Source organism: Amaranthus tricolor, chromosome 2 (assembly GCF_026212465.1).
Source record: "Amaranthus tricolor cultivar Red isolate AtriRed21 chromosome 2, ASM2621246v1, whole genome shotgun sequence".
NCBI classification, from domain to species: Eukaryota; Viridiplantae; Streptophyta; class Magnoliopsida; order Caryophyllales; family Amaranthaceae; genus Amaranthus; species Amaranthus tricolor.
The window spans coordinates 6,655,712-6,682,747 of record NC_080048.1 but is presented as its reverse complement, the minus strand read 5'-3'; the positions used below and the strand labels follow the sequence as shown (position 1 = coordinate 6,682,747).

General features: G+C 33.6%; 4 protein-coding genes across 4 annotated transcripts; 1 reads left to right on the top strand and 3 right to left on the bottom strand.

Moving 5' to 3' along the window:
* The first annotated feature begins 6,597 nt into the window (after positions 1-6,597).
* LOC130806555 (nascent polypeptide-associated complex subunit alpha-like protein 2) lies at positions 6,598-8,344 on the top strand. Its single transcript, XM_057671683.1, has 4 exons — positions 6,598-6,776; positions 6,888-6,984; positions 7,594-7,712; positions 7,802-8,344. The coding sequence occupies exons 1-4, from the start codon at positions 6,723-6,725 to the stop codon at positions 8,144-8,146; spliced, it is 615 nt and encodes a 204-aa protein (XP_057527666.1). The 5' UTR covers positions 6,598-6,722; the 3' UTR covers positions 8,147-8,344.
* Positions 8,345-11,764: 3,420 nt separating this feature from the next.
* Positions 11,765-13,851, bottom strand: LOC130806554 (peroxidase 5-like). The gene is made up of 4 exons (XM_057671682.1): positions 13,408-13,851; positions 12,875-13,066; positions 12,616-12,781; positions 11,765-12,327 (listed from the first exon to the last, which is right to left on the bottom strand). The coding sequence occupies exons 1-4, from the start codon at positions 13,642-13,644 to the stop codon at positions 11,906-11,908; spliced, it is 1,017 nt and encodes a 338-aa protein (XP_057527665.1). The 5' UTR covers positions 13,645-13,851; the 3' UTR covers positions 11,765-11,905.
* Positions 13,852-17,789: 3,938 nt separating this feature from the next.
* On the bottom strand, positions 17,790-19,940 carry LOC130806173 (peroxidase 5-like). Its single transcript, XM_057671127.1, has 4 exons — positions 19,671-19,940; positions 19,059-19,250; positions 18,698-18,863; positions 17,790-18,371 (listed from the first exon to the last, which is right to left on the bottom strand). The coding sequence occupies exons 1-4, from the start codon at positions 19,881-19,883 to the stop codon at positions 17,962-17,964; spliced, it is 981 nt and encodes a 326-aa protein (XP_057527110.1). The 5' UTR covers positions 19,884-19,940; the 3' UTR covers positions 17,790-17,961.
* Positions 19,941-23,221: 3,281 nt separating this feature from the next.
* Positions 23,222-26,736, bottom strand: LOC130806162 (peroxidase 5-like). The gene is made up of 4 exons (XM_057671116.1): positions 26,447-26,736; positions 25,061-25,252; positions 24,558-24,723; positions 23,222-23,857 (listed from the first exon to the last, which is right to left on the bottom strand). The coding sequence occupies exons 1-4, from the start codon at positions 26,684-26,686 to the stop codon at positions 23,448-23,450; spliced, it is 1,008 nt and encodes a 335-aa protein (XP_057527099.1). The 5' UTR covers positions 26,687-26,736; the 3' UTR covers positions 23,222-23,447.
* Positions 26,737-27,036: the final 300 nt, after the last annotated feature.

Sequence of the window (27,036 nt, the reverse complement as noted above, 5' to 3'; positions counted from 1 at the left end):
AACTTTTTATATTTACGCCTTGATTAATAATTTTTCATCTTGATACAAAATTCGTGTATTGAATTAAATATTAAGGACATATACGTTGTGAGTTTGTGACAAGTTTAATTCTCGTAAAAACTTTGGCATTTTATAATTCCTCATTTCTTTAAAATTGTTCACATCAAGAATGTTCGTAGTAAAAAAGAAAATATAACTTATTAGACAACGAATATAATATTTTATTAAATAATAAATTTGATAGAGAAAAAATATAAATTACATTTATTAAACATATATTAAATAAAGTTGGTAGAAAAAAATATACAGATTGCAACTATTAAAAATATTTTTTAAAAAAGTTAATAAAAACAATATAAAAATTTTAGTATGAAGTTAGTGGAAAATACTTGGTAATAATACGTATTATTAAAATATTAAAATGAATATATATAAGGTCAATTATATCCAAAATTTGTGATATAAATAGTTAGGGCCGTTTCATTTATTTTTAGGCTCCAGAGCAAAAGATAAATAGGACCTCTAAAATTCTTAAGGCATAATGCATAATATAATACAACTTTTGTTTTTATTGTTGATATTTAAATTACTTTAGAGCATGAACAATGAAGAGTACGAATATATCCTTTTCACAATTCTATCTTTTTTTCTCCATTTGACACATTATTTTCTCTTTCCTCCACATCATTTTTTACTATTTACATTATTTTCTTCATTCTATTTCTTTAATTTATCTAACATCCAAGGGTATATTCTTTCATTCTCTTTTTACTTTCTTTCTCCTATTCACATATATCTCACCACACATTCTTTTTCCTATCTAAATTTAATAATTGTAGTTTATGTAATTATTGTATGATAAATATTATTTACTCAATTTTTTAATAATTAATTAATTAGCGGATTATTAGTCTTGCAACTTACAAAAAAATATTCATAATTTCATATTTTATAACTTAAAGAAACAAAGTACATACATTAATTAAATGTTCAGAAAACATGGTATTCGAAAAAAAAACTACTACGTTTTTCTATTCGAAAATTAGTCTGCATAGGCAAATTTGAAGTGTGTGAAATATAGGCAAATTTAAGTTCATTTTTCATAGAGAAAAAAAATAGAGCCGTTGGTGAAATTATTTCTAAATTTTACTTTACCTTTTTTTATGACCGTTTTAAATAACACCGTGGCAAAAAAATTAAACTTAAATGCAATTAATCAAATTGTGCCAAGTGTACCAATTGTTGTGACTCAAATCCTTTTTTCTTTTTTTTTTCCCTCTTTTTCTCCCTTCCAACGTGTAAAAGCCTTTTTTTTTTTTGTTTTATTCAATCCTCTTTCATCATCTTCATCTTCTTCATGAAGAGGATCAAAAGCAATCCTCTTGTCTAAGAAGATTTAGATAATCTCTTCACATTCAAGAGATACCCTTAAAAAGGAAAGAGAGTGCTAAAAGGAAGGGATATCCTCTTGGATGTTCATGGTCTTATAAAAAAAACACAAATAACTCATATGACTTAACAGAAAATGTAAACACTGATTCTTAAATGAGACGGTCTCACGGTGAGACCATCTCTATTAGGCTGGTTTAACATACATTTTTTGTCTTAAAATAATTATTTTTAACGTTAAAGTGTTCACTTATAATTTTAATATATTTACCTTTTATAGTCTTAGAATCATTACTTATAACTTTTAAACAATTACTCATGATCTTAAAGTAATTAATTGAAGAAATGGACTATTATATGAACCCGTCTCATGATGAGACGGTCTCATACATGACGAGCTGAAATATAAATTATATATAAATTTAACTTCATATATACTTGAAAATAATTTTTATGGGCCCTAAAAAGTTTAAGATTTTAGGCGGTAGCCCACTATTATTTAAGAAAGTAACAAATGAAATAAATTAAAATGACAAATAAGAACAAATTAAAGTAATAAAGTAACAAAATTTTCAATTATATATTGCTAATATTGATTCATAGAATCTCGACCCCCTTTGCTTTTATTAGTTTGACTTCGCCCTTACACGGGCACATATTACTAATGTAAATCTTAATGTAATAAGATTTTTTTTAATGTTTGTTTCCAAGTTGTTCATTTAAAGTATATATATCAAATTTATATTGTAAATTTAAAACGTTCTAAAATTGAATCACATAATAATGAATAATTAGATTGACTAATCAAACATCATAAATTTGATTTATTAGTTCATAAGGCTTATATTTAGACCAAGTTTATATTTACACCATGCACGTGACTCTATAAATAATCAAGACTGACTTTATGTATAACTTCATTAATGTCGAATCTTGTATTACATAACAATGTAATTACATTAAATCTTAATATATCTATATCAACAGCATAAAAAAGAAAGAGATTTAAATAAGCAAAGAAAGAGAGATCGATTTTTCGTTAAAGATTTATAGTTAAAGTCTGATTTGGATTATATGTAAATAATCGCACATGACCCAAATAAAAAAAACCTTTAAAATTAGTTTGCATGCATGCATTATTGTTGTTATAGTTTTAAGCTTGTTTTTAAACTTGAAATTAAATAAAAGCAGCAAAATAATTAAATAAAAATATAAAATTATTATTATGTATTTTTACTTGGTCAAGAACTTATAACATGTTTTGCTTTTATTTTCACAAGGTGTGTGAGGTGGATAGCAACGTTGATATAAAGCCTCCAAAAATGTTGGGTATACAAAGGAAACAATTTTTGTGTTGAGCGATTCGAGTCTCTTGAGCGAAATTGAAGCGCTTGAAGATTGCTTTATTCTTGACTATGAGGCTCATCTACCCGTTACTCTTCAACGAGACCAGGTACTTATTTTCCCAACATTTTTACTTCCAACACTTTTTTTAAAATATTTATGTGAATGCAATCAATAATGAATATGATATAATATATTTAATTATATATAAGTAAAAATTAGAAAATGTTAATTGATTGAAATTATATATTCAAATGATAAATAAGATATTGCTTGACTATAATCTTATTGAAAATAATTCACCAAATATGTCAAAGCATTACTTGTACATAGTGTAAATGTCAAAGTATTTCAAATAACATGAAACGGAGGATAGTATTAAATACAATCTCTATTTTTGTATGCTTAACATATAACATTTTCCTACACACTTAATCAGGGCATTATTTTTATATTGAAAGGTTTCAGTTATGTACTTACGTGAACATCAAAATAAGATTAGTTAATAGAGAAATATTCCGTATTTTGTTATGCATGTATTGAGAGTAAATAGGAATATATAGATGAAATATGAATCAATGTTTGCATAATGACCTTTCTTATAGAACGTTTTTGATAGCCTTATTAATTATTGAGGTAACTCAACTAAAAACTTAAAACGATAGTTATTGTAGTCTTGTCTTAAAATATGTATTCTATTATGTCCCCTCATACGCGAGCCCTTTGTGTAAGAAGTGCGTGTGCAAGACATACACTCTTCATACATGATGTTAATAATAATTCCACCTTGAAGAAATGGACGAAAAATTGGACTCTTGACCTATTGTCACTTTGTCTTCTAATACCATGTAAAGTAACGGATCCAATCATAAGCTTAAATTAATGGTTATAGCCCTATGATATGTTATATTATAAGCTAAAGATTGTCGTCTAGTATATATTATATAAACTAACAGTCATCAGTCTTTCGGAATATGTTATAGATTTTATCAATTTGTTAAATGTGATTTTGAGAAGCAAGGGTGGAACAAATACATGCAGGTGGCATTAAGGGACAATCCGCATCCAAGACACATTTATACAACATACTCTTTTAATAACATGTCCAACTACATTCATTGTAAAATGGTAAATCTTGCATTGGTTTCTTTAGTTTGATGCTACTAATTATTAATTATGATACTAATTATAAGAATTGTGTTCTAAATAATATATATGTGGGCAGTGCTATTGCTATGTTTGTGACGAGCCAGCACCATGTGAGCAATGGACTAAAATATAGTCCTTTTTCAAGCATTGTGAAGCCATTCCTGATGTTCAGATTTGGAGAGATCTTAGGAATGCAACAAAGAGGAAATATGACGAAACATTTGATCAAATTTTATCAATTCAAACTTAGTTATGTTATGAGCGACGAAAATACTCCCTCAGTTTTTAAGAGTTTGCTCTATTAACTCTCATGAAAGACGGTTAAATGGAACAAATTCAAAGAGACGGAGTAGTAAACAATCCATTACACACGTATATTATTGTGATGTGTTAGTGTGGTGAAAAACTTTTGTATTTTGGGACAACTTATAATAGTCATCTAAGTGTTTTACCATTCATCTTACTTCGTGAAATTGCTTTTTTTGTTAGTAACAACGGATTGACTTTTTGACTCAGTTTTCTAATGACTAACTATTAGTAACAACGAACAATGTCAGTCCGTACTTTACAGACTCGAATCAGAAAACACTTATGTGGAAAATAAAATTAATCCAAGCTTAATTTGGGAACTTTTTTTAAAAAATTAGTTTGTTAAAATTTTCCTCATTTAAGTTAGTTATGTCATTCATAAATTATTGTGAGAAACGATTTTTTTGAGAGACCATTTTTAATTGAGCAGACTTATTATATATTTTTTTAAACAATATTGTAAGTAGGCATTAAGTACTATCTTCGTTCTTTAATGAAGTTTCCATAAGTAATGTTCACGGGAATAAAGAAAAAATATAATCTTTTAGATAGTGGAGATATTATTTTATTAAATAATAAATTTGATGGAGGAAAAGTGAGCACCACAAATATTAAAAAAATATTAAAAAAAGTTAGTGGAAAAAAAATGGGGATCATAACTAATTAAAAAATATTTTTATAAAATTAGTGGGAAACATATGGGGACGATAAAGATTATAAAAATGTTAAAATAAAGTTAGTGGAAGATATATATTGGGATCATAAGCATTACTAAAATATTAAAATAAGGATCAGTAAGGTTATTGTTGTTCAAAATTTGTGATGTATATGGAAAGGTTCCTTTAGGAAATAAAAAGTGAAACACCTCAAAATGGAAAGTAAAAACTTCTTTAAGGAACAGAGGAAGTACAATGTAAGTAGACATTTAAGATACTGAAATTGGGCATTAAGGAGGCATCAAGAATACGGTAAGTTGGCGGCATTAATCTTTAATAGACTGGGCTTGAAATATGTCTCTCAAGTAGGGATGGGCATGGGTCGGATCTGGATCAGGTCCAACAAGACTCAGATCTAGACCCTAATTTTTTTATTGGACCCAGACCTGGACCCGAATCTGTAGGGTCTGAAAATTTTGGACCCGGACCCAAACCCTTAGGGTCTGGCGGGCCTAGGGTCTGGGTCCAAAATAATTTTTTTTTTAAGAAAATTTTTTAAAAATATATTATGAAGTATAATTTTCGATCATTCGCATAAATTATTTTAACAATTTTGACTAACCAAGATTTTCTAATACTTTCAACTAATTGAGCGAAATATATGAAGTTTTCCAACATTCAAGTTCTTTTAAAAAATATTTATCAATTCTTTAATTTTTAAAGTATTGATACAATGATCACATTTTAAATTACATTAATCGACAAAGTACAAATCTTCACGTAATGATAAGAAGTATAACAAAATTTCAAATCAAACAATTAAATATACATGATAGTTAATATATAATTTTTAAAAAAGATGTAAATGGGCCATGGGTCGAATTTGGGTCTCAAAGGTTTAGACACGGACCCAAACCCGGACCCTAAGGTCATGAACCCAGATCTGACCCGTTTTCATAGGGTCCAAAAATAAGTGAACCCAGACCCTTAAAATTAGGATCGGATCGGATCTAGACCTTTAGGGTCTAAGACCCATGCCCATTCCTACTCTCAAGAGACTGGTTGTATGTTATTTGCGGAAATTTGAAAAAAATAAGACGTTTTAATGACTTTTTTCAAAACACAAGCTTCGTTTAAACTTTATTCCAAAATAAGTGTCCTTGGCTCCAAAGCTAGGCTTGGTATATATACTCGCTCTTACTAACAACGAATTAAAACAAATGGTCAAAAAGTTAGTCAAAGGTGAAGTCGCTGTAACTAACATCGACTTAAGGGTTGACTGGTCAACTGTGAAGTCGCTGTTAGTAAGAGCGACTTTAGGCGTGCCTAAATACAACAGTCTTCTTCTTCCTTCCTCATTTTTTAATTTGTTCTTCAGGTAATACTAACTTTACAGTTTTCTGTCTAAAGTCGCTGTTACTAACAGCGACTTCACAGTTGACCAGTCAACCCTTAAAGTCGCTATTAGTAAGAGCGACTTCACCATTGACTAATTTTTTGTCCATTTGTTTTAATTCGCTATTAGTAAGAGCGAGTATACACCAAGCCTAGCTTTGCAGCTAAAGATGCTTATTTTGAAAATAAAATTTGAACGAAGCTTGTTTTTTGAAAAAAGTCATTAAAACGTCTTATTTTTTCAAATTTTCTGTTATTTGCTTGACTTTGATGATTCCAAAAAGAGGCCCATCACAAAGGTGTAATCCAACAAGAAGCCCAAAATGAGAAGAAAGCATTCTATGGTACGAATCAGCCTATCGCTACACACTCAAAATTCTCACCCCTGCACTTTATCTTCTTTATTCCACCCAGAAAGCCACAATATACAAAACCTTACTCTCTCATAATACACAAAAAACATTCCCTTCAGAATTCAATATGCCTGGTCCAGTCGTGGAAGAACAGCAGGTTCCAATTCCGGTCGAAGAGGAGGTATTTTTCATAGTTATTTTTTTTTGTTTATGTGTTAGTTTAATTCCGAAACTATCTGAATTGCATTGGGAGTAAATTTGATGTTTTTTTTAAAAAATTGTGAATTTACAGAAGGAAGATGTAATTGTGGAAGATGTTAAGGAGGATGAACATGAGGATGGCGATGAAGAAGATGATGATGATGATGACGAGGATGACGCTACTCCAGGTTTTTTTTTCTCATTTAATTAAATTATTTATTTTCTTATTAATATTTTTTATTTCGAAATTTTTATTTATATATATGTAATTTGGGGTTTATGGTTCATGTTTCACATTTTTATGGTTAGCTTCTCATTTATTGGTGTTATATAGCTATATGGTTGCTGATAAATACTTCTATTATTGAATTTCTCATGAAATTTGACACTAATGGTAAACTTACTTTTAGCTCCGGTGATTAGCTGTAATATTGATATGCTATGTATTGTTGAAATTAATGTTGGAAAGAGAGTGGCTGCTTTTGATGGATTTGACTCAATTTTATTAATTTAATGGCTTTGAAGTGTTTCTCAATTTCTCTTAAAATTTGGCTGTGGGATTTTCGAAAATTATGCTCTGTTTATTCATATCGATTTATTGGATTACTTTTTGTTGTATAAGTTCATTTCTAGCTTACTTGTCTGTTAATGAGACTTCTTTATATCAAATAGGGGTCTCATTTTGATGGTTATTTGGATTTGGGACCAATGAGTTTTAACTTTTATGATTTGTGAGGATTTTTCAATTGAAGTATGAATACTGGTTTTGAATTATGTGGTTTTCTGTCTACATTTAGGCTCAGCTGAGGGCACGAAGCAAAGCCGGAGTGAGAAGAAAAGTCGGAAAGCAATGTTGAAGCTAGGCTTGAAACCGGTTACTGGCGTTAGCCGAGTCACCATCAAGAGAGCCAAAAACGTATGAGTTTATGGGAAAATTCTTGTTGTCTATTATTGTTGTTTGTGGATAAACTAGGAGGGGCTAACTTGGATGTTTTATGATTACAGATATTGTTTTTTATTTCAAAACCTGATGTGTTCAAGAGCCCAAACACTGAGACCTATGTCATATTTGGGGAGGCAAAGATTGAAGATTTGAGCTCTCAGCTTCAGACACAAGCTGCCCAGCAGTTCAGACTCCCTGATATGGCATCAATGATGGCTAAATCAGAGGCTTCTACTGTCGGTGCTGCTGCTCAAGAGGAGGAAGAAGAGGTTGATGATACAGGAGTGGAGCCTCGGGACATTGATTTGGTTATGACCCAAGCTGGGGTTTCAAGGAGCAAGGCTGTCAAGGCACTCAAAGCTCATGATGGTGATATTGTTGGTGCTATCATGGAGCTCACTGCTTAGATCGGCCATCTTAATTTACTTGTTGATTCTGTGTCCACAGGAGGTTGATCGTTCTTTCTACCTTTATTATTCTTTCTCTGATTTGGGTCCTAGAGAAACTACCTAGTGATGAGTATGCATTTTTGAACTGCTACCCATTTTAATTTAATTTTGGATTCTGTGTTATGATAATATAAGTGGTTCCAAGTTTTCTGTGCTTTTCTGTTAGTTCATTGGAGTTCTGAAATCCATTGCCTTGTTGACCAAGGGAATGGATACCTTCTCTGGTTTCCATTTTGCCTTTTTCATTACAATCACCTTTTCTCTTATACTAGATTACACAATTTGGACCAAGAATGAAAATCAAGTAATGCGTCTACATTCTTATAATAAGTTTAAGGTAAAATTGCCTGACTTGGATTAAGAAGCACTTCATTCTAATGGATTGCCCTACAGTTTTTCTGTTCCAGTTTAAACATTAATCTGACCCATTTAACCATTGCTGCTACTTACTTTCTCGTCCACAAAAAGGGATTTCTAGTATCCGGAGTCATTTGATTAGTTGTGTTGGAGTTGTCAAGGACTGATCAGATGTGAACAAGCTTTGCTAAGACATCTTGGCAATAGTTTACATCTGTAATTAAATGGGCTACACACTCCATCAGAACAACAAGGCTAGAATCTGTACTTCTATGCGGGCATTGTCGTTGCAACTGTTGTGCAGGTCTGGTCCACTTTCATTGAAACTGTATAACCTGTTGCTTATAGATGTGCAGTGAGATTAACCAGTTGTATGAGCACCTTTTTTCATATTGAGGAGATTATAGCTTGGTGGACAATGTGATTTCAGCTGTAATTGCGGCAATGGTCATGTTGATATGGTAATGGGTGATGTGGTTGCCGTTCCATGAAATGTCGGAGACCATGAGATATCCAAGCCTTATGATACGTGGTATTAGTTTAATAGGTTTGGAAATCTTTATACTAATTATTATAGATTAGGGGTTGTGATGATGCAAACACAGTCTTGATCACTCAAGATCAAGGATTTTGAATTGAGAATTTGAAATCGAAACACAATTGAGGAAATTCAAGGCAAGAATATGAAATTAAAGCAGAAGACAATCAACATAAGATCTGTTGAGGTTTATCCATTGTGGACTATATCTAAATTGCATTTATTGATAGATGAATTAACAACAATGTAGAATTACAATAGAGAATAAGGGTTTGTGTATGGCTTGAGGGTTAATACAAATTAATCTTAACTTACTAAATTGCACTTTATTTGGGGCTTGTACTCTGTATTGATAGTTCTTAATCCCCAATAGAATCGTATATAACAGCTTCACGTAAAACAGAGCACGATGCACGCTATGCACGTGCTTGTTCGAGCCACTCCCGTTTGAGCCACTTGCCTGTTTATTCAAGGAATCCTTCTTCAAGCGTTGATGTATCATTCTTAGAACCTACACAACTGTTATGAGTCATACCACGACTCAAGGCTTCCATATACTAAATAACACTTTCATAACCTGGTTTTGGTTTCACTAACCAAATGGATTTGGCTTTTTCTGTTGTAGTTAAGTTCACAAATAAATATAAACTAGTAGGAAATCTTGGTTGCTTTTGAGAATGCACCTCTCAAAACCTAGTTTGGCTTTGGCACTTCATGTAGTCCTTTACTCTGAAACCTAAGATTTTGTCCTCACTGCTAACCATTACTGTTTCTGAATGGTTGCTCGCTTAGTCACAATGTTCTCTTGTATAGTGAAACTAGAAGGCTTAGATAAATCTGTATTTATGTATACTCTGATATATTTTGATACATGATTTTGTGACCTTTTCTTCTTGGATCATCGTTATGTTTGCAAAACTCTTTAAGTTGGTGCATTGAATGTTAATCCAGGGATAATTTATAGCGTGAAGCTAGTATTGCCATTTCTTCTTCTACCCAGAACAACCTATGTTGGCCCTCTCGTTTGTCAAATGAGTATTGAAGTATAGTGATTTCTTGTTAAACAGGTGAATGCATTTTTTGTTGGTAAAAAAGATTTTTACGTACGATTGCTAGAAACACTGGCTGCAAAAGCTAATAGCCTAATATGTTTGCACTTGATACTACCCCTTTACATTGAGCTTCATGCCTAGTCTTTGTGTTGTCAATGACTTCGAAACCACAAAGGCTGGTGTTGTTTGCTGGTGACTCCGTCTCTGATTTGTTTGAAGGCGTGGATTCGATGCGAATGCATCGCACCCATGAAATGAGGAGGGAAGAGCTTAGGAATTACTTTGCATTTCACTTGATGGTAACATTGTACTTTGTTTATTCGACATTGATTTATGCATGAAGTTGAACATTCTAGGCACAATAAGTTTTTAATGTTGTGGACAAAGCTGTATATAGTTCTCCCTGATGTACAATGAAATACTATGCTGTTCCTTTTTTTGTAGAAACATAGTAGAACTCTTGGAGCGGAGGGAGGCGATGTCAAGTTCTCCCGTGTTTGATAACAAATAGGGGTCAATATCCAGTGTGATGTACGTACTAACATCTAGTTCTTTCATAAGTTATAGACGAGTTTTATGATATTGATTTCAATGTGTTGAATATGATAAGGGAAGAGATAAGAAGTTCATTGAACTCAAAAGAGACGGAAGTTTACTAATTGAAGTGAACTTTTAAATTTTGGAACGCAGTAGAAAAAGAAAGGATCAGAATTGGTTCATATATTTCTTTATATTCCAAGTAAGATCTACTACGCCCTCCTCATGTCGCTTCCACTCGCAATGTTGAGAACCAATTTAAGCAGAGAGGAGTTTCATATGACTTTGATTTTGATGGAGCCAAGTCAGTTTTCATACTAATATTTAGAGAGGTTGCTTTAAAGGACCCGAAGCATGGCATGGCTCGGCTTGAGTCCCAAATATTGCGCTTTTCCGTTCAAGGCTTGGATGTACTGGCCCATTTGATTTGCTTACGTATTAGACTTATTTTGATCACCTCTAGGATAATCTTATGTGAAGGGGACATAGTTTTTTCATATAAAGGCCTTACAAATCCCTAATAATACAGGGAAAGTCTCAACAATTATTCTGATGAAACACTTATTAATGGTGGTAGTTTTTGCCATATTTCCTAGTTGGAGCCTGATTTTGCCTATATTCTTTTAGAGAAAATGTTGTCTGACGTAACACTTGACTTTTTAGTATTTAATTTTCAGTGTAAATATTGATATGCATAAACGATTATTTTATTTTCAATTGAGTGCTGTGTTTTAAGCATAAGCAGATTTTGAAAATCGGATCTTATCTCAGTTGGAAAGCAGGTACCACTTTTTTATGAGTGCTCGTTGCTCATTGTCGGTCTCAAGCCCGGGTAAAGAAGGGGAATGAGCAGTAGGTTTGTTGACAACCTACTTGGTAAAAATTAGTCACATACTCACCTCTCATGATCATGAATCAAAAATCGAATCTCATGGGGCGTCCCTTACATTCATGTGAATGATCATTGAAATTGATCCATTAGTTGTTGACTCCAATCTTTCGGGATTAAGGTATTGTTGTTGTTGTTCGTCTTATTAAAGTTTAGAAGGTACTCTATTATTCAGGAGCAACCTAAAACGAAAAAGTGGCCTATTTTATTTTGTATCTAGTAACTGTTGGAGTATTAGTCATTAGTATAAACCAGATCAAATTACAATCATCAAAATGTATGGGTGTAAAGCCACATTACAATAGCCATTTTAAGTGTTTTCACATTAGCTTAGCTTTAAAGTTTTATATCTCAATTTGGTTAACCGCCCTACAATTTTTTCGGATTTCCCCTAGTCGACCAGTGAGAACACCAATCTGACCCATCTTCACCATAGCATCAGCAAATTTGTTTCCCCAAGAGTAAGGATCATTTGCAAACTGGTTCACTAGGTTTGCAGTAGCATAGTCTGACACGAGAGTCTGATCGGACGTGAACAAGCCACGGTTATTAAGGATATTCCAATAATAAGCCGTGTCAGAAATCGAGGGGCTAATAGGGTCCATCGGTACTACAATGTTAGCACCGGCTGTCCCTGGTGGACACTGTTGTTTCAGCTGAGCTGCATAACCAGGATATATAGTGGGATCTTGTGCACTTTCTGAGTTGAAACTGTACAGCCGGTCACTGAACGAAGTGCAGTGAGCACGGCCTATTGTATGAGCCCCTACACACCAAGAAATTTGTAATTAGCGGAGAACTAATAATTTTATCATCTATGAGCGGGATATACTGGTATGATGATGATGAACGATAACTAGTTAAGATGCCCATTCTCGATGGGGCTAAAGATTTATAGTTCTGTTTGTTTTGAATTAAGATGAACTATATGTAAAATACTTGTTTCATATGATGTTTGCTACCAAGAGTCAAATGAAAACGACCATTCGGTTGTATATATCAGACCCTCTCAAATTTTGTCTACACTGGAGCTACTTAATAACATTGACATTACCGGATAGTATAACCATTTCTTCTTGTGTTAATCCTTTGCTGGAAAATATTTGAGTAAGTAGTTCAACGTCTCCGTAAGCCGGAGGGAGATTCAAGGTGGTGTCTGAAGCTAGGGAGACTCTGCCGTCTCTTCTTCCTGCAGGAACATCATAACCAACTCCTCCTGTCTGCACACAGGTCCAAAAACACAAGTTACTACTACGCCTCTCGGTTATACCACTAAACGCGCAAGAAACTTTCAATTTGTTCGGTTACATCACCATTTCCACACTATCCCTAGCGGCATAGGCTACTATATCAGAGCACGATACAACTCCAGGGCACAAATATTCAAGTCGGGCCTTTGCATTGTCGATAACATCAAACCCTCGTAGACTAGGATAATTAGCTGGTGCATCTTTCTCAGCAGTGTTTCCAGGAGTTGAATCAAGAAGTACCGAGCCATCACATCCCTACAAGTAACATAACATTATAGAAGCATGTTAGGTCATGTAATTTACCTATTTTGCTGCATGCTATGAGGCCGTGACAATTCGTCACATAATCTCACTATGGCCCACTCGTGTGGACACAGGACACCCATGGCTCGGGCCTACAAACACACGGGTCAAGAGTATTGACTTGCAAATACACTTGGTGAGGTCATTGTTTCTCAAAACCATATGGTAAAAGGAGGACAGCTCACCCAGTATATATGCAAGTCCACAACTCACTACTTTATCGATGTGAGATCTTGTCTTACATGTGAAGTATTTCCAACAGTGGATCGTCTGTAATGGGTATAGAAACGTACTCTAACGAAACAGTCGTGGAAGTGCAGCCTTACAAGACCAGCAGCGTAGCCCCTGTCGCTGTAAAAAGCTTGTCGTACCTCATCCTTGACAACAAACTCCGCCATGGGACACGACTGCATATAGAATCCTGGATAAAGGTCAGCTTTTGCAAAACCAGCAAAACTGTAAGTGATCAAGATTAGTGAAAATATAGTGTTTGTAGATATTTCATGATAATTTCTTACTGAGCTCCTCATTTTAATTGGATATTTTGCTTGTTTTTCTGACGTTTAATATCTTTTTTTCAAAAGTTTGATGATATTTTGCACCTTAGCATTGATATTTATAGACAATATGAAATAATAATAAATCCTGCATAGTTGCATAGTTGTGATCTTATTCTAATTCAATTAGTTCCATGACTTAATTCTCAGTGGATTATGCACAAGCAGACAGTAGTGGAAATGGAGAAATTGTAGCAGACAGTACTTGCATCAGCTTAATAACTTTTGTATTATCTTTTTATAGAATGCAATATAATTATGCAGCTATAGGATGAATAAGGGAAGTCAAATAATTACAGTGTTGCTTTTTTTTTGAGTTCAATATGGGTTGAGAAAAGAAAAGGGTCACATGATGGGACAAGGTGAATCCAACTTAGGTCTTTCTCAGAGGAAGAGGTATATGTTCTAACTGAGACAAGACCTGATTCTCAATTATAGTTTAGATTTAGTTTATACAATTTAATTAACTTTCATTCTATTTAAAATGCTAAAACTTGCAAAAAAAAAAAAAAAAAAAAAAACCTTTTTTTGTTGGTCAATATATGCATTCTTTAGCCTGCTCTTCAAGAAAAAGGGATATAATCACTTTGAGCTTATGACTAGTTGAAGCTTACTACAACTTACAAGTTGCAATGAACCTTTGGAACCCAATTTAATTCCATTAGGGATAAAGTGAAAAAAGGTAGTTTCTTTCAAATATTCAAATCCTAAGTTTTCCAATCTCATCAAAAAATTTGAGTGGAATATGTGTAGATGTTTCATTTGGTATTGTATATAAGATGTACACATAAAACGCTCAAAAGAAAAGTGTGCATTTTTTAAGGAAAAAAAAATACTCCTTTCTGTTTTTTTTCTACTTTACTCTTTTTACGTATCTCAACGCAAAATTTGAGCCTAGATATCTCATAGTACGTATAATAAAAAATTGTAAAAATTATATATTAAAGTTCAAGACGAATCTAATAAAAACCCACATGAATATATTTTGTCTTGAATATATACTTCAAAAATCAAATTTAAATTTCTCTCTCATAAAGTAGAAACACTTAAAGTGGACAAACAAAAAAGAATGGAGGAAGTATCTATTAAATTACATAATTGTTCAAAAATTATCTTATAGTTTTTGAATTCAGTGTAGATAGTTCAATAGGAAAGAGGGTTGGGAGAATTGATCATCTTGTAAGTAATGTCAAATATGTAGGACTCCTTATGGATGGTGAAGTACCTCATTAATCGGAATGAATGCAGTCAGGAATCACTTTTGTTTAATATGCGTCACCGTCGTGAGACTAATTCTCGTATATTTTTTTCCAAGCATATATTGTTGTAAAACTCCATAAAACATGTAGCTTAATTACCAAGTAAACCCCTCTTGAATAATTTGGTTAAACCCATCTCACTCATGTATCTTAGTCCTTAGTATGGTCGGCTTCAAACGTTGAGAAACTAATAAAAGATGCGGAATCCTCAATGGTTGAACATGTTAGCTCATAGACTGACCCCTTTATCACAACTATTGAACCTAAAGCAACTCGTAGTTGACTTCCTTGAATACTGCTTTCAACATAAATAAACGAAAAATTGAGCAAGAAATATCTTAGAAGCCGTGAATGTCCATCTTTAAACATTTTTTTATTCGGGAGTTGGCTAGAAAATCCCTACAGGTAATGAAGGAGAGTGAATTAACCTTTCTTTGTCTGTCTTTTTTTTTTATTGAAGAATCTTAACATGTTGTTATGCACATTATATTATATAGATGATAGGTCGTTTTACTACCAAAAATAATTCCTATTTCACCTAACTAGTATAGTTGGAAAAGTAGGGTCGAACCACTGTGGAAGGACAAATAAAGTCACAAATTGAACCAAGTTCACTATTACTAACGATCAAAAGTTTGATTTTTGTTTATCTAAGTAGAACGCAAAAACAAGAATCGAATAAAATTCAATAATTAAAACCCTAGGGCTAAAAGGATTCACTATGCATCGATCATGATTCATGAACAACAATTGGGATAGGAATGAATATAGGCGAAGGAAGGTGTTGCTCTCGCAAACAAATTCGACAATCAAACAATAAACAAGCTATCGCGATTAAAGCTTAATTGTTCAAAGAAGGAAATCGTTCACTCAAACTCGCAACTCTCGCTTATAGAATTGAGCGAATAAAATTTGCAAATAGGCCAAACATGCAATCAATCTAAGACCCATCAATTGAATCACCTAGACAAACCAAGTTTAAATCCTAAAATCAAACAAGAATCATGACCTTTTGTATAGTTTCACCAAACCCTAGAAATAAAACTACTCACTAAGCATATTAAAACTAACAAGAGGTTCAACAATGAAATTCATGGAGAAAATCAAATTCAAATTTAATGGAGAAATAAGCATTCAAAGATAACAATAATAAACAAGAACAAGAAATTAGAATTGAAACTAATACCCTCAATATAGTTAAAATTACAATGTTGAAGTGTTGTTTAGCAATCCCCCAAGGCCAGTAGTATGAGAAATCCCTTCAATACCGAACCCTCCGAGCAGAGAAAAAAAACCGTCCCAAAATTCCTCCTCAAAAGCTATTTATATCCTTCTAAAAAGAGATCGGAGGATATGGGAAGTTACTATCAAAAATAACTGCAGGACCCAGCCGGGTATGTGGAAACCCGGCCGGGTGCGCAGCACAGCTAAATCTTCAAGACCAAAAATTTTCTAAGTTCAAGAGTAAACCCGGTCGGGTAAGAGGAAACTCGCCCGGGTACGCAGCAGAACATCTTGATCTTCAATGGAAACCCGGTCGGATGTCTAGAAACCCACCCGGGTTTGGAGACGTTCAAATCATCGTAATGCTCACCCAGCCGGGTATATGGAAACCCACCCGGGTGCGAGTAGTAACTTTTTCTTCCAAATGGCATCTTCAAATTCTTCTAAGTACCAAGTGCAAACCCGGTCGGGTGTGTGGAAACCCACCCGGGTGTGAGACCTGGTCAGCACAAAAATGACCCTTTGAGTAGCTTATGACCTTCCAACTTGCAAATCTCGCTCCAGGAGTCGATTCCTTGCATAATTAGAGCTTTGTACCGACAAAATAGATAGGAAACAAACACTCCAACCAAGCATAAAAAACCAATAGAAAATTGAGCAAAATACACGAGAAATGCTATGAAAATGCAATGGGGGCATGGTAGAAAATAGTATATAAAACACAGACATCAATAGAAAAAAAAGAGCTATTAAATATGCAGTACATATCCTATTTTAGTGCATTATGATACAGCTTACTGACTTATTTAAGTACAACGATGCCAATTTCCAGAAAAAAACATATACCAGAATGTCACTGGTAATAAGTGCCCTGTCTGATTCAATATGGGTTATGGATTATGCACTATTATTTGAACCCCTTAAAGTAGCCTGCTTGTATTGACTTCCAATGGCTTTAAGCCAATGGTTGTATTAGAATACAGATATTTAACCAAAGGAGCTAACTTTATGCTCGTTTTCCTACACAGTCACTTTTCACTACTATATAAGATTGCTGTTTTCTGATTGTACTCTACATTCTTTTATGGAACGCTCTGAGTCGAAGATAATAACTGACACGTTTGATTATTGATACTAAATGACGGAATGAGAATGACTTAAAATGTAAATTTTTATAAAATGTACCGTAAAAAAGTTTTATATTGACAAACTTTCATTACCTACTGATATCACCCTCCAAATGGAATGCGTGGAATGATTTTGTAAAAAAAAAATGAGATGAATAAAGTAGAACAAGCAAGATCATTAAACATGTCAAGTAGTATCCTACCAAAATTACGCTAATATTTCATTACCATTCTCACCATTTAATGCTAACAACCAAATAAGCCGCTAGAGTTTGAAATTCCTCCTAGTCGAGATAGCAGATTGTTGATCGCATCGCGCCGACTGCGTCATAAAGATTTTCAAAAACAGTGAACTGATATTTCCCGCATCATAATTATCCCAACCTTATTAAATAGCTCATATTTTACGTTCTACCTAGACTGAATTTCGAGTTTTAGGAGTTGGAAGTACTTACATGCATAAGCAATAACGAGAATGTTTTTTGTTTTTCGAGTAACTCTTGAGTACATAAATTATAATTGCACATGATTTCTACAAAGTACACTTGATTGAGACTGAGGAACAAACTCTCCTATGAAGCAATCCAACAAAAGATAAAATTGATTAAGGAAATGGAAAGTAAAATTATTACATTTAAGAGAAATTATTCTCCTTCACTTGATAAATATACCCATCTTTCTTAATTAATTACTCTACAGTTTTCCCTAATTTCTCCATCAGAGCCAGTAAGAACATCAATCTGCCCCATCTTTACCATTGCAGCAGCAAACTTGTTAAGCCACAAGTACTGATTTCCTGCATTCTGGTTCACCTCACTTAGTGTGGTAGAGTCTGTCAATAGTGTCTGATCAGATGTGAACAAGCCTCGATTCGCTAAGACGTCTTGGTAATAGTTTACATCTGATGTAAATGGGGTCACAGGATCCATTGGAACCACCAGGCCAGAATTTGTGCTTCCTTGTGGGCATTGTTGTTGTAACTGTGTTACATAGTTTGAATCCAGAGTTGGATCTGCTCCGTTTGTCCCACCGAAGTTGAATATCCTATTGCTGAAGGATGTGCAATGAGATCGGCCAATTGTATGAGCTCCTGTGATCAACAATGTTGTTAGAAATAATTCGGTGCAGTACTGTCACATTATTTACTAATCTCCTTATGAATCGCGCTAAAGCGGATTAACTGGCAAATTATGTTATAGCGATTTCATTCCAGTGTAACCTTTGAACATATATTACATGTTGAAAATGTCAAAGTTGATAACTGACGGCCCATGATATGTTATATACTTTATCACGTTCCTTGATATGAAAGTTTTTGGATTAAAAGTGTGAATGCAACATATATGTCTTCTGTATACCAAAAGACTTAGATGGTTTTCATGATATGTTATATACTCTATCAAAAACGAATTGTACCTGAGAGTGTGACCATTTCTTCCTTTGTCAAGCCTTTATTGACAAAACGTTGAGTAAGTACAGAAACATTGGATCCGGGTCCTGGGATGTTTTGGAATACTTCTGAATTTAAAGAGACTCTTCCATCTCTTCTTCCTGCTGGAACATTGTATCCCCTCCCTCTTGTCTATGAAATAGAGTATGTTATACACCTTAGAAGCACAAGTATTACATGCAGGCATGACACATTGACATGATATACATTTTCTCCGTTCTAAAATACTTGCAACGTTTGACTTTGCACGTGACCATATCAACTGAATGGACCATGTATTCCAATTAACAAATCAAGTTTACACTATTAAAAATTAATAATACTTACTAGTATTACGCTGTCTCTTGCTGCGAAAGCTAATATATCAGCACATGAAACAACTCCTTTGCATTGACTTTCAAGTCTAGCCTTTGCATTGTCGATAACTTCAAACCCTCGAAGGCTAGGATTGTTTGCTGGTGAATCTTTCTCAGCTGTGTTCGAGGAAGTGGAGTCAATGAGAATAGAAGCATCACAACCCTGCAAACATAAGACTCTTACACTTTTTACAAATCATCAAAGAACGAAAGGACTAATAGCGTATATAACATCTTCATAAAAGAAAGGCTAAGCTGGTTTCTAAACACGGTATCAAAAGTGCTTCAAGATACATTATTTACTCTACCAGTGATTGATAGAGTATATAACATATTCATAATAGAAAGGCTAAACTAATTTCTGAACATGGTATTATAGAAGTGCCTCAAGATCTGTTATATACTCTATTAGGAATTGATAGAGTATATAACATATTCATAAAAGAAAGGATAGATAGAGACATAGAATATATAACATTTTCATAAAAGAAAGACTGAGTTGGTTTCTAGACGTAGTATCAAAAGCGCCTTAAAAATATGTTATATACTTTATGAGGGAGTAACATCAAAAGTTATAACATACCCTAACAAAACAGTCATGAAAGTGCATTCTAATAAGACCAGGGGCAATTCCTTTGTCATTCATAAATGCATTCCTAACTTCTTCCATAACAATACGCTCAGCTGATGGGCATGTGTTACAGTAAAAGTCATTTTGAAGCTGCCCTTCTAGCTGTACACTTAAACAAAACATAACCAAACATAAAACAAGTATTTTAGAAGACTGAATCTCCATCTTTAAGCTTATTCTTTTTTCTCAGTTCTATGTATAACTTTTTTTTTTTACCTTGGTGTATCTAAACATGTTGTACACCATTTTATAGCCAAAAGTGAGCTATAAAATATGCAGTATATATCCAATTTTAGTGGGTTATGATACATCATTTTGGATTATGTTATATGAAAAATTGTATAATTAATCCCCTAAAGTAGCCTAATTCTATTGACTTTCAAAGACAAGATCAAGCCAATGGTAGCAGTTGAATAGTGGTATATAGCATATTTTAGAACCAATAAGGCTTAGCTTTCTGGTATTCCTAAGTTGTCATTTATCTCAGCTGTTCCTGTCAACTATGCATTTTAATTTCGTGCACTTTTATATAACACAATAATGTGTAAATTCAGGGTTTCTGGTGGATTTCGAATATGATATCTCAAATCACGTTGATTTTTCATATGTGTACGTGCATATTTTGACAATCTAATTTGATTGTTACACGCGGATCATTTTGAGTCGAGTCATACTCAATTTTGATCAATCAGATCAATTTTAAACAGCTTTAGTGTCAATATATGCAGGACAAAGGATAATTCCTGTTTTTAATTACTAGAAAAAAAAAAGTGGGGATGGTTGAGTCCACATAATTTTATAAGACCAATTAGAGTCATGTACCCATGCACTAAGAAAATGATGCAAGTTTTTTTGTTCTTAATGTGAGATAAAACCATAATCGCATGATTATATGGTCTCAAGGCTATACATTTACGAATAGTTTTGCAACTTGTAAATCTTTGAGAAGAAATGGTATGGTAATTTACAAAATACAAGATACAAATAAAGTCATTATCCTTGAATGAGAATTTTGTTTAAGTCGTTCTACCTACTAAATCAAAAATTAAAGTTGATGGTTGAAATTCCGAAATATATTATATATTCTAACATGTACTTTAATACGAGATTTTTTTTGGGATAGAAGTGCGGTAGCAGCACGTGCCCTCTAATATCTTGCACTAAATATTCCTTGAGAATTGGGTGAGATTAGAACGCATAATCTCATTGTCACGTTGGTTTATATCTTTGTGGGAGAAATACCACAAAACGAAAGTTTACATATACCTTTTGTTAAAGCAAGTCCCAAATCAACCTTGAGTGAAGGTGTTGGCTTGATGGGCTCAGCACTGGCATGGACCGCTCAACTGGTCGAGCGTTAGTGGCTCGATCAAGCCAAACAACAGATCAAGACAGTAGCCTTTGGGGGAAATCACCAAACTTTCCAAATTAGAAAGAAACTGATTTCTTCATCATTAAACTTGATATAAGGTACTAAGTTTGAGAATTAAAACAAAGGGATTAACTACTTTCCTTGCGAATGATCTAATTTTGACTAATTTCATTAATACATACAATCATATATATGATGAGAAGGAACTTGTATTATTAGGTCATTAGGTGGTAGATTTTGTCATTTACTTAAAGTGGGGTATTTTATAATATTACCTAATACTGATCAAGTAAATTGGACATGTGACTAATTGTACTGATTAAGTAAATTGGACATGTTTTGAGCTCCTTCTCAGTATTTGCCTTAGTTCACTCAATAATTGTTAATGCTTTAACGAGACTAAATTACTTCTTTACAAACATGTAAATGTCCGGTAAAGCTATAGTTTAAATTAGGGATGCAAACAGGGCGGGGCGGGGCAGGTATTAAAATTTTCATTTCCATCCCTATCCCCATCCCCATCTGTTAATGCAATATCCATTTCCGTTCCCATTCCCGCGGCGGGTATAATTTTTTTCCCCGTCCCCGCCCCGATGGGTTTGTACCTAAAACCATCCCCGCCCCACCACCCATCCAAAGTCTCAAACAATTACTTAAATAGCTTATATACTGACTAGTCAGTAACTCAGTACATGTGCAACTAGTGAATAAGTGATATTGGGCGCATAATTTGTACAAAGCCCAATAGCTCATACACTTAAATAAATACATTTTTAATACTTGTACATCATACTATTCATAGTTTCATACATTTATAAATTTGTATATTTGTACATATCTTGAAGGGGAGCGGGGCGAGGATGGGGCGGATATCACCTAAAACCCATCCCCATCCCCATCCCCGCGGTGGGTATGAATTTTATACCCGTACCCGCCCCATGACCCATCAAATCGGGACCCATCCCCGCCCCGATGGAACGGGGATGGGGCGGGTCTCCAATTAGACCCGCCCCGCCTGCATTCCTAGTTTAAATAGTGTTTAATTGTGCAAGTAAATATTTTTAGAACATTACAACTTGTTGCATTCCAAATGTAAAAGTAATAGTTTAATATGTTTTTGTTTGTCCACTTTACTTTTTGCACTCGTTTTAAAACAAATTTTGAGCCTCAATATCTATAAGTACGCATAATAAAAAATTGTAAAAATTATATAATAAAAAACTTTTATCGAGACGAATCTAACAAGATCACATATGAATATATTTAATCTTCAATAATACTTTAAAAATCTAATTTGAATTTCTCTCTTCTAAAGTAAAAAAATTTAAATGGACAAACAAAAAGGAAAAAGAGGAAGTATATATTTTTTTCAACAAATTAAATTCCAAAAGCTACCATAAGTATAACTTTCAAAAAAAAAAATTAATTTACATAATAAACTACTTTTAGCAAAAAAAAATTAATTTACAAAATAGTATGTTCATTTGCTCATACATAATCTTTAAGTCTACATATATCATAATTTAAATTTATAGTAATATAATAGTAAAATGAATAAAGTAAACCCAATTTGAGTTTTTTTGCTTATAGTTTTCTTTGGATAAGAGGTGGAGATCATTCAATGATATAATTCGAATCTTTATGAGACTGTTAGCTCAATAAAGAAATGGTTTACCATGAAATCACTTTATTTGAGAATTTATATTATTTTTGCAGAGAAACTGATCAACTTGATTTGAGAGGGAAGGGTCTGTTGATGAAAGGGATTCAACTACTTAACGGTCCGATGTGAATAAATGGGTTCTAACACCGACCTGCAAAACGAACAAAGAGTCACTTGTACGGGGGCTGCTTCCCGGAAAATCCTTCCGACGCTCAAGTCAGTGGTCAAAAATAAGAAACAAGAATTGAATGAGAGAAGTTGAGAGGACTGGAAGGCATACCCAATTTGCTAATAAATAAGGTTATTTATAGTGGGTTGTTGAGTTGATTTAGGTCACTCAGAGGTACTTGGTAATTTCACCCTTGTTGATGACCTAGGTGAGCATTGGGCCTGTTGACTTGGCCCGTCAAATTGAGGCCACTAATCCCATAACATATATAGATTAAATAACTCAATTAATATAAATTATGATCAGAATATAAGCTTCTTGTATTAAAATTATCTCAATACAATCTCTCAAAAAATAGATAATATCCTATAATGGATTAAAAAGGGTTGTAGCACTCAAATGATATAAATGGAGCCACAAATGCTAATAACAACAATATCTTCAATAAAAATCTACATATAATGCTTCAAATATTATTGATTTCAGCACTTAGCAAATCCATACATTTTATATATCTTCAATAAATTAATTAACTACCCTACAATTTGTTCGAATCTCTCCTTGATCACCAGTAAGAACACCAATCTGACCCATCTTAACCATTGCATCAGCAAATTTACTTCCCCAAAGTGGTGGATTTGCTGCATACTGGCTAACAAGGTCTGCAGTAGTAGGGTCTGATACTAGTGTCTGATCTGATGTGAACAAGCCCCGGTTGTTAAGGATGTTATTGTAGTATGCAGTGTCAGAAAGGAATGGGCTAACAGGATCCATTGGGACTACAATGTCAGCCCCATCATTTTCTGATGGGCATTGCTGCTGCAGTTGAGCCGCATAGGATGGATCTATACTCGGGTCTTGAGCTGTTTCTGGGCTGAAATTGTATAGCCTCTTTGTGAATGAAGGGCAGTGTGCACGCCCTATGGTGTGAGCCCCTGCGCAACAGAGTTTATGAAATGAGATTGGTTAGATATATGTGATTAAACTCAGCGAATGGGTAGAAATGCAGGTGATATTGTCAAGGATCCAACTCAATTAAAAGTTTAAGCTGATATTTGAAGTTCTAAGATATGTGATTTGCTCTAACACGCCCCCTTACACGAGAGCTTTCTAGGCTAAAAGTGTGGATGCAGCACATACTTGGTGCGAAATATTTCACTTAAATTTGAGAGGTGATTGAAATTCGAACCTGTAACTTCTCGTCACGCTAGGTTCTGATACTAAGTCAAGAAACCAACTTAACAAAAAACTTAAACCAATGGTTGAAGCTCCAGAATATGTTATATACTTTAACAGATTTTTGCTACTAAGAATTTTTATTATCGCTACCAACGACCAATTTTTTCCAAATCCCATTTAGCTGTGAGCCATTTAGTAACATTGAGTGTAAAGGGAAGTTCATTGTCGGCAATTCTTTAACCCAATGCCATAAAGTGACTTTCATGTAAGTGGGGTTAGGGGTTGGATTTATACAACCTTATCCTTGTTAGTGATACTAATAAGATAATTTTCGATTGACCTTTAGTGATAATATATATTATGATCTACAACTTTATGTAAATAAGAAGTGTGCTGATTGAATGAGTCATGTGAAATAATGCACAAAAATATTATTTAAGTTTGTAAATGCAATACCAGATAGGATAACCATCTCATCTTGTGATAATCCTTTTTCGGAAAATATTTTTGTAAGGAGGTTGACATCACCAAATGATGGAGGCAGATTCAAGGTGGTATCTGAAGCTAGGGAGACTGAACCATCTCTTCTTCCTCCAGGAACATCATAGCCAAATCCTCCAGTCTACATAAATTAAGATTACCAAACATGCAAATTAATACAACTAGACCCTCTATGTATCATAAAAATTATTTCCAAAGTATAAATATTTGAACAAAATTAAGAAGCAGAAATTATTCTATTTTCTATCAGCTCCTCTTGCTAGAGCAAGAGACGGATCTATATAATTTGCTCATTTCTATAATTGTTCACTTTAAGATTATTAGTAATTAATTTATGGTTGTAAGTGGTCCCTTTAAGACTAAATAAAGTGATCACTTAAAACTCTGAGTGATAACTTTAAGCGATCACTTCTAAGAGTGTCTCATTTGAGTATTTGAAACTTTTATAGCTATTTTACCATTTCCACACTGTCTCTGGCAGCATAAGCAATTATATCAGCACATGATACAACTCCGGGACAAATGCCTTCAAGTCGAGCCTTGGCATTATCAATGACCTCAAACCCTCGTAGGCTAGGATTATTAGCCGGTGCATCTTTCTCAGCTGTATTTCCAGGAGTTGAATCGAGCAAAACCGATGCATCACATCCCTAGAATTAAGTATCATATCAAAATAATTTTTTAGATTGTGTACTATGCCTATTTGTGACAATTTAAATCTAACTACAATGACATATGTTACTAGTAACAGCATGTACGTAATAGTTTTGTACCATACTACCATAAACAAAACTCATAAATTTCTTTCTTTAGTTGCTAGCAAGTTGTTTAACAAATATACTTGAGTACAAGTTGCTTAAATTTGTGACTCTAGAGTTTTCTTGTCATAAAAATACTTCACCAACTATAATGAAAAAGTTGCCTTTTTTCCAGGACTTTTCCTCAAATTTTGTTTAGGGGCCCAATTAAAATAGCACTATTAAGAGAGCTTTCCAAACTTGCACCCAATTAATCAAATTTGAATACAACTCGACTTGATCTGAAATAATTCATATATAAAAATCAAATTAAATGTAAAAGATTTTACGTTTTATGCAACACCTAAAATTTACCAGACTCGACATATCATACTTGAAACCCTTCAAATATTAGAATGTACACCTCTACTAATAAGGAACAGTAGTGTTAGAGTACATAACATATCCTAGAGCTTCAACATTATTTTAAGCTTTTGATTAAGGCCTCAAGATATGTTATACTCTAATAAGCTCTGATACTATGTTTAGGAACTAAATCAAACAAAAACTTTAGCTGATGGTTGAGGTCTCAAATACAAAACTAACTATACTCCCTTCTTCCTACGGAGTTAACAACATTTCAATTCTCCATAAGAGATCTTTTGGGTGATATACAGCAAAATCAATAGGACAGAGGCAAACAGAAGGAGTACACTACAAGAAAACAAGGGCTTGATCATGATGACTGATAAGAGTGTTAAGACTTTTAGTTGACGCCCCTAGATATATTATATACTTTAATACGCTCTGATACGATTTCAAGGAATAATTAATCAACTTAAAACTTTAACTGATAATTAAGGTCCCATGATATATCATATAATCTAACAAGTAGAGTAGTGGAACATACAAAAACTAAAAAGATACTTCCTCCGTCCTATAAAGTATGCAACATTTCAGTTCTCTATATGAGATCGTTTGGATGATATGCAGCAAAATCAATGGAACATAGCAGACAAACAGATCGAGGTAGTACACTACAAGATTCTATATGCGGTGAAAAAAAGGGCATGAATGATGATGACTGATAAGAGTGTTAGGACTTACTCGGACAAAACAGTCATGGAAGTGCAACCTTAGAAGGCCAGCAGCATAACCCCTGTTGCTATAAAATGCTCGACGAACCTCATCTTTGATAATGACCTCAGCCAAGGGGCATGACTGCATGTAAAACCCACGTTCAAGGTCTGCTTTTGAGAAACTAATAACATTACTTATCAATACCAACACCCAAAAGAATACTGTATTAGTTTTTAAATTATGAGGGCATTTCTTAATTTGGCTCATTTTTCTTTGCTGCTGTTTTCTTCTGACAATGTCTGTTAATTGCTTAGTTTGGTGTGGAGATCTTCTGCAAAATCGCAGGGTATTATATAGTCAAATATCTTCAATATAATATTAAATTGTTGCATAATTATAATATTAGTTTAATCTATTTGTTGCATGGTCTTAAACCATAGTGCGTTATTCAGAAGCTGTGGACTGTCATTAGTGATTGAATATAAAACATCTCTGGCCTCAACTATACTTTAATAAGCTTTTGGTTACCTTAATTGTCATTTGTCATGATATCAGATCGTGTCATGTATGAGGAACATATGTATTGTGTTCAGAGTTTATAATCCAAACCTAAATAT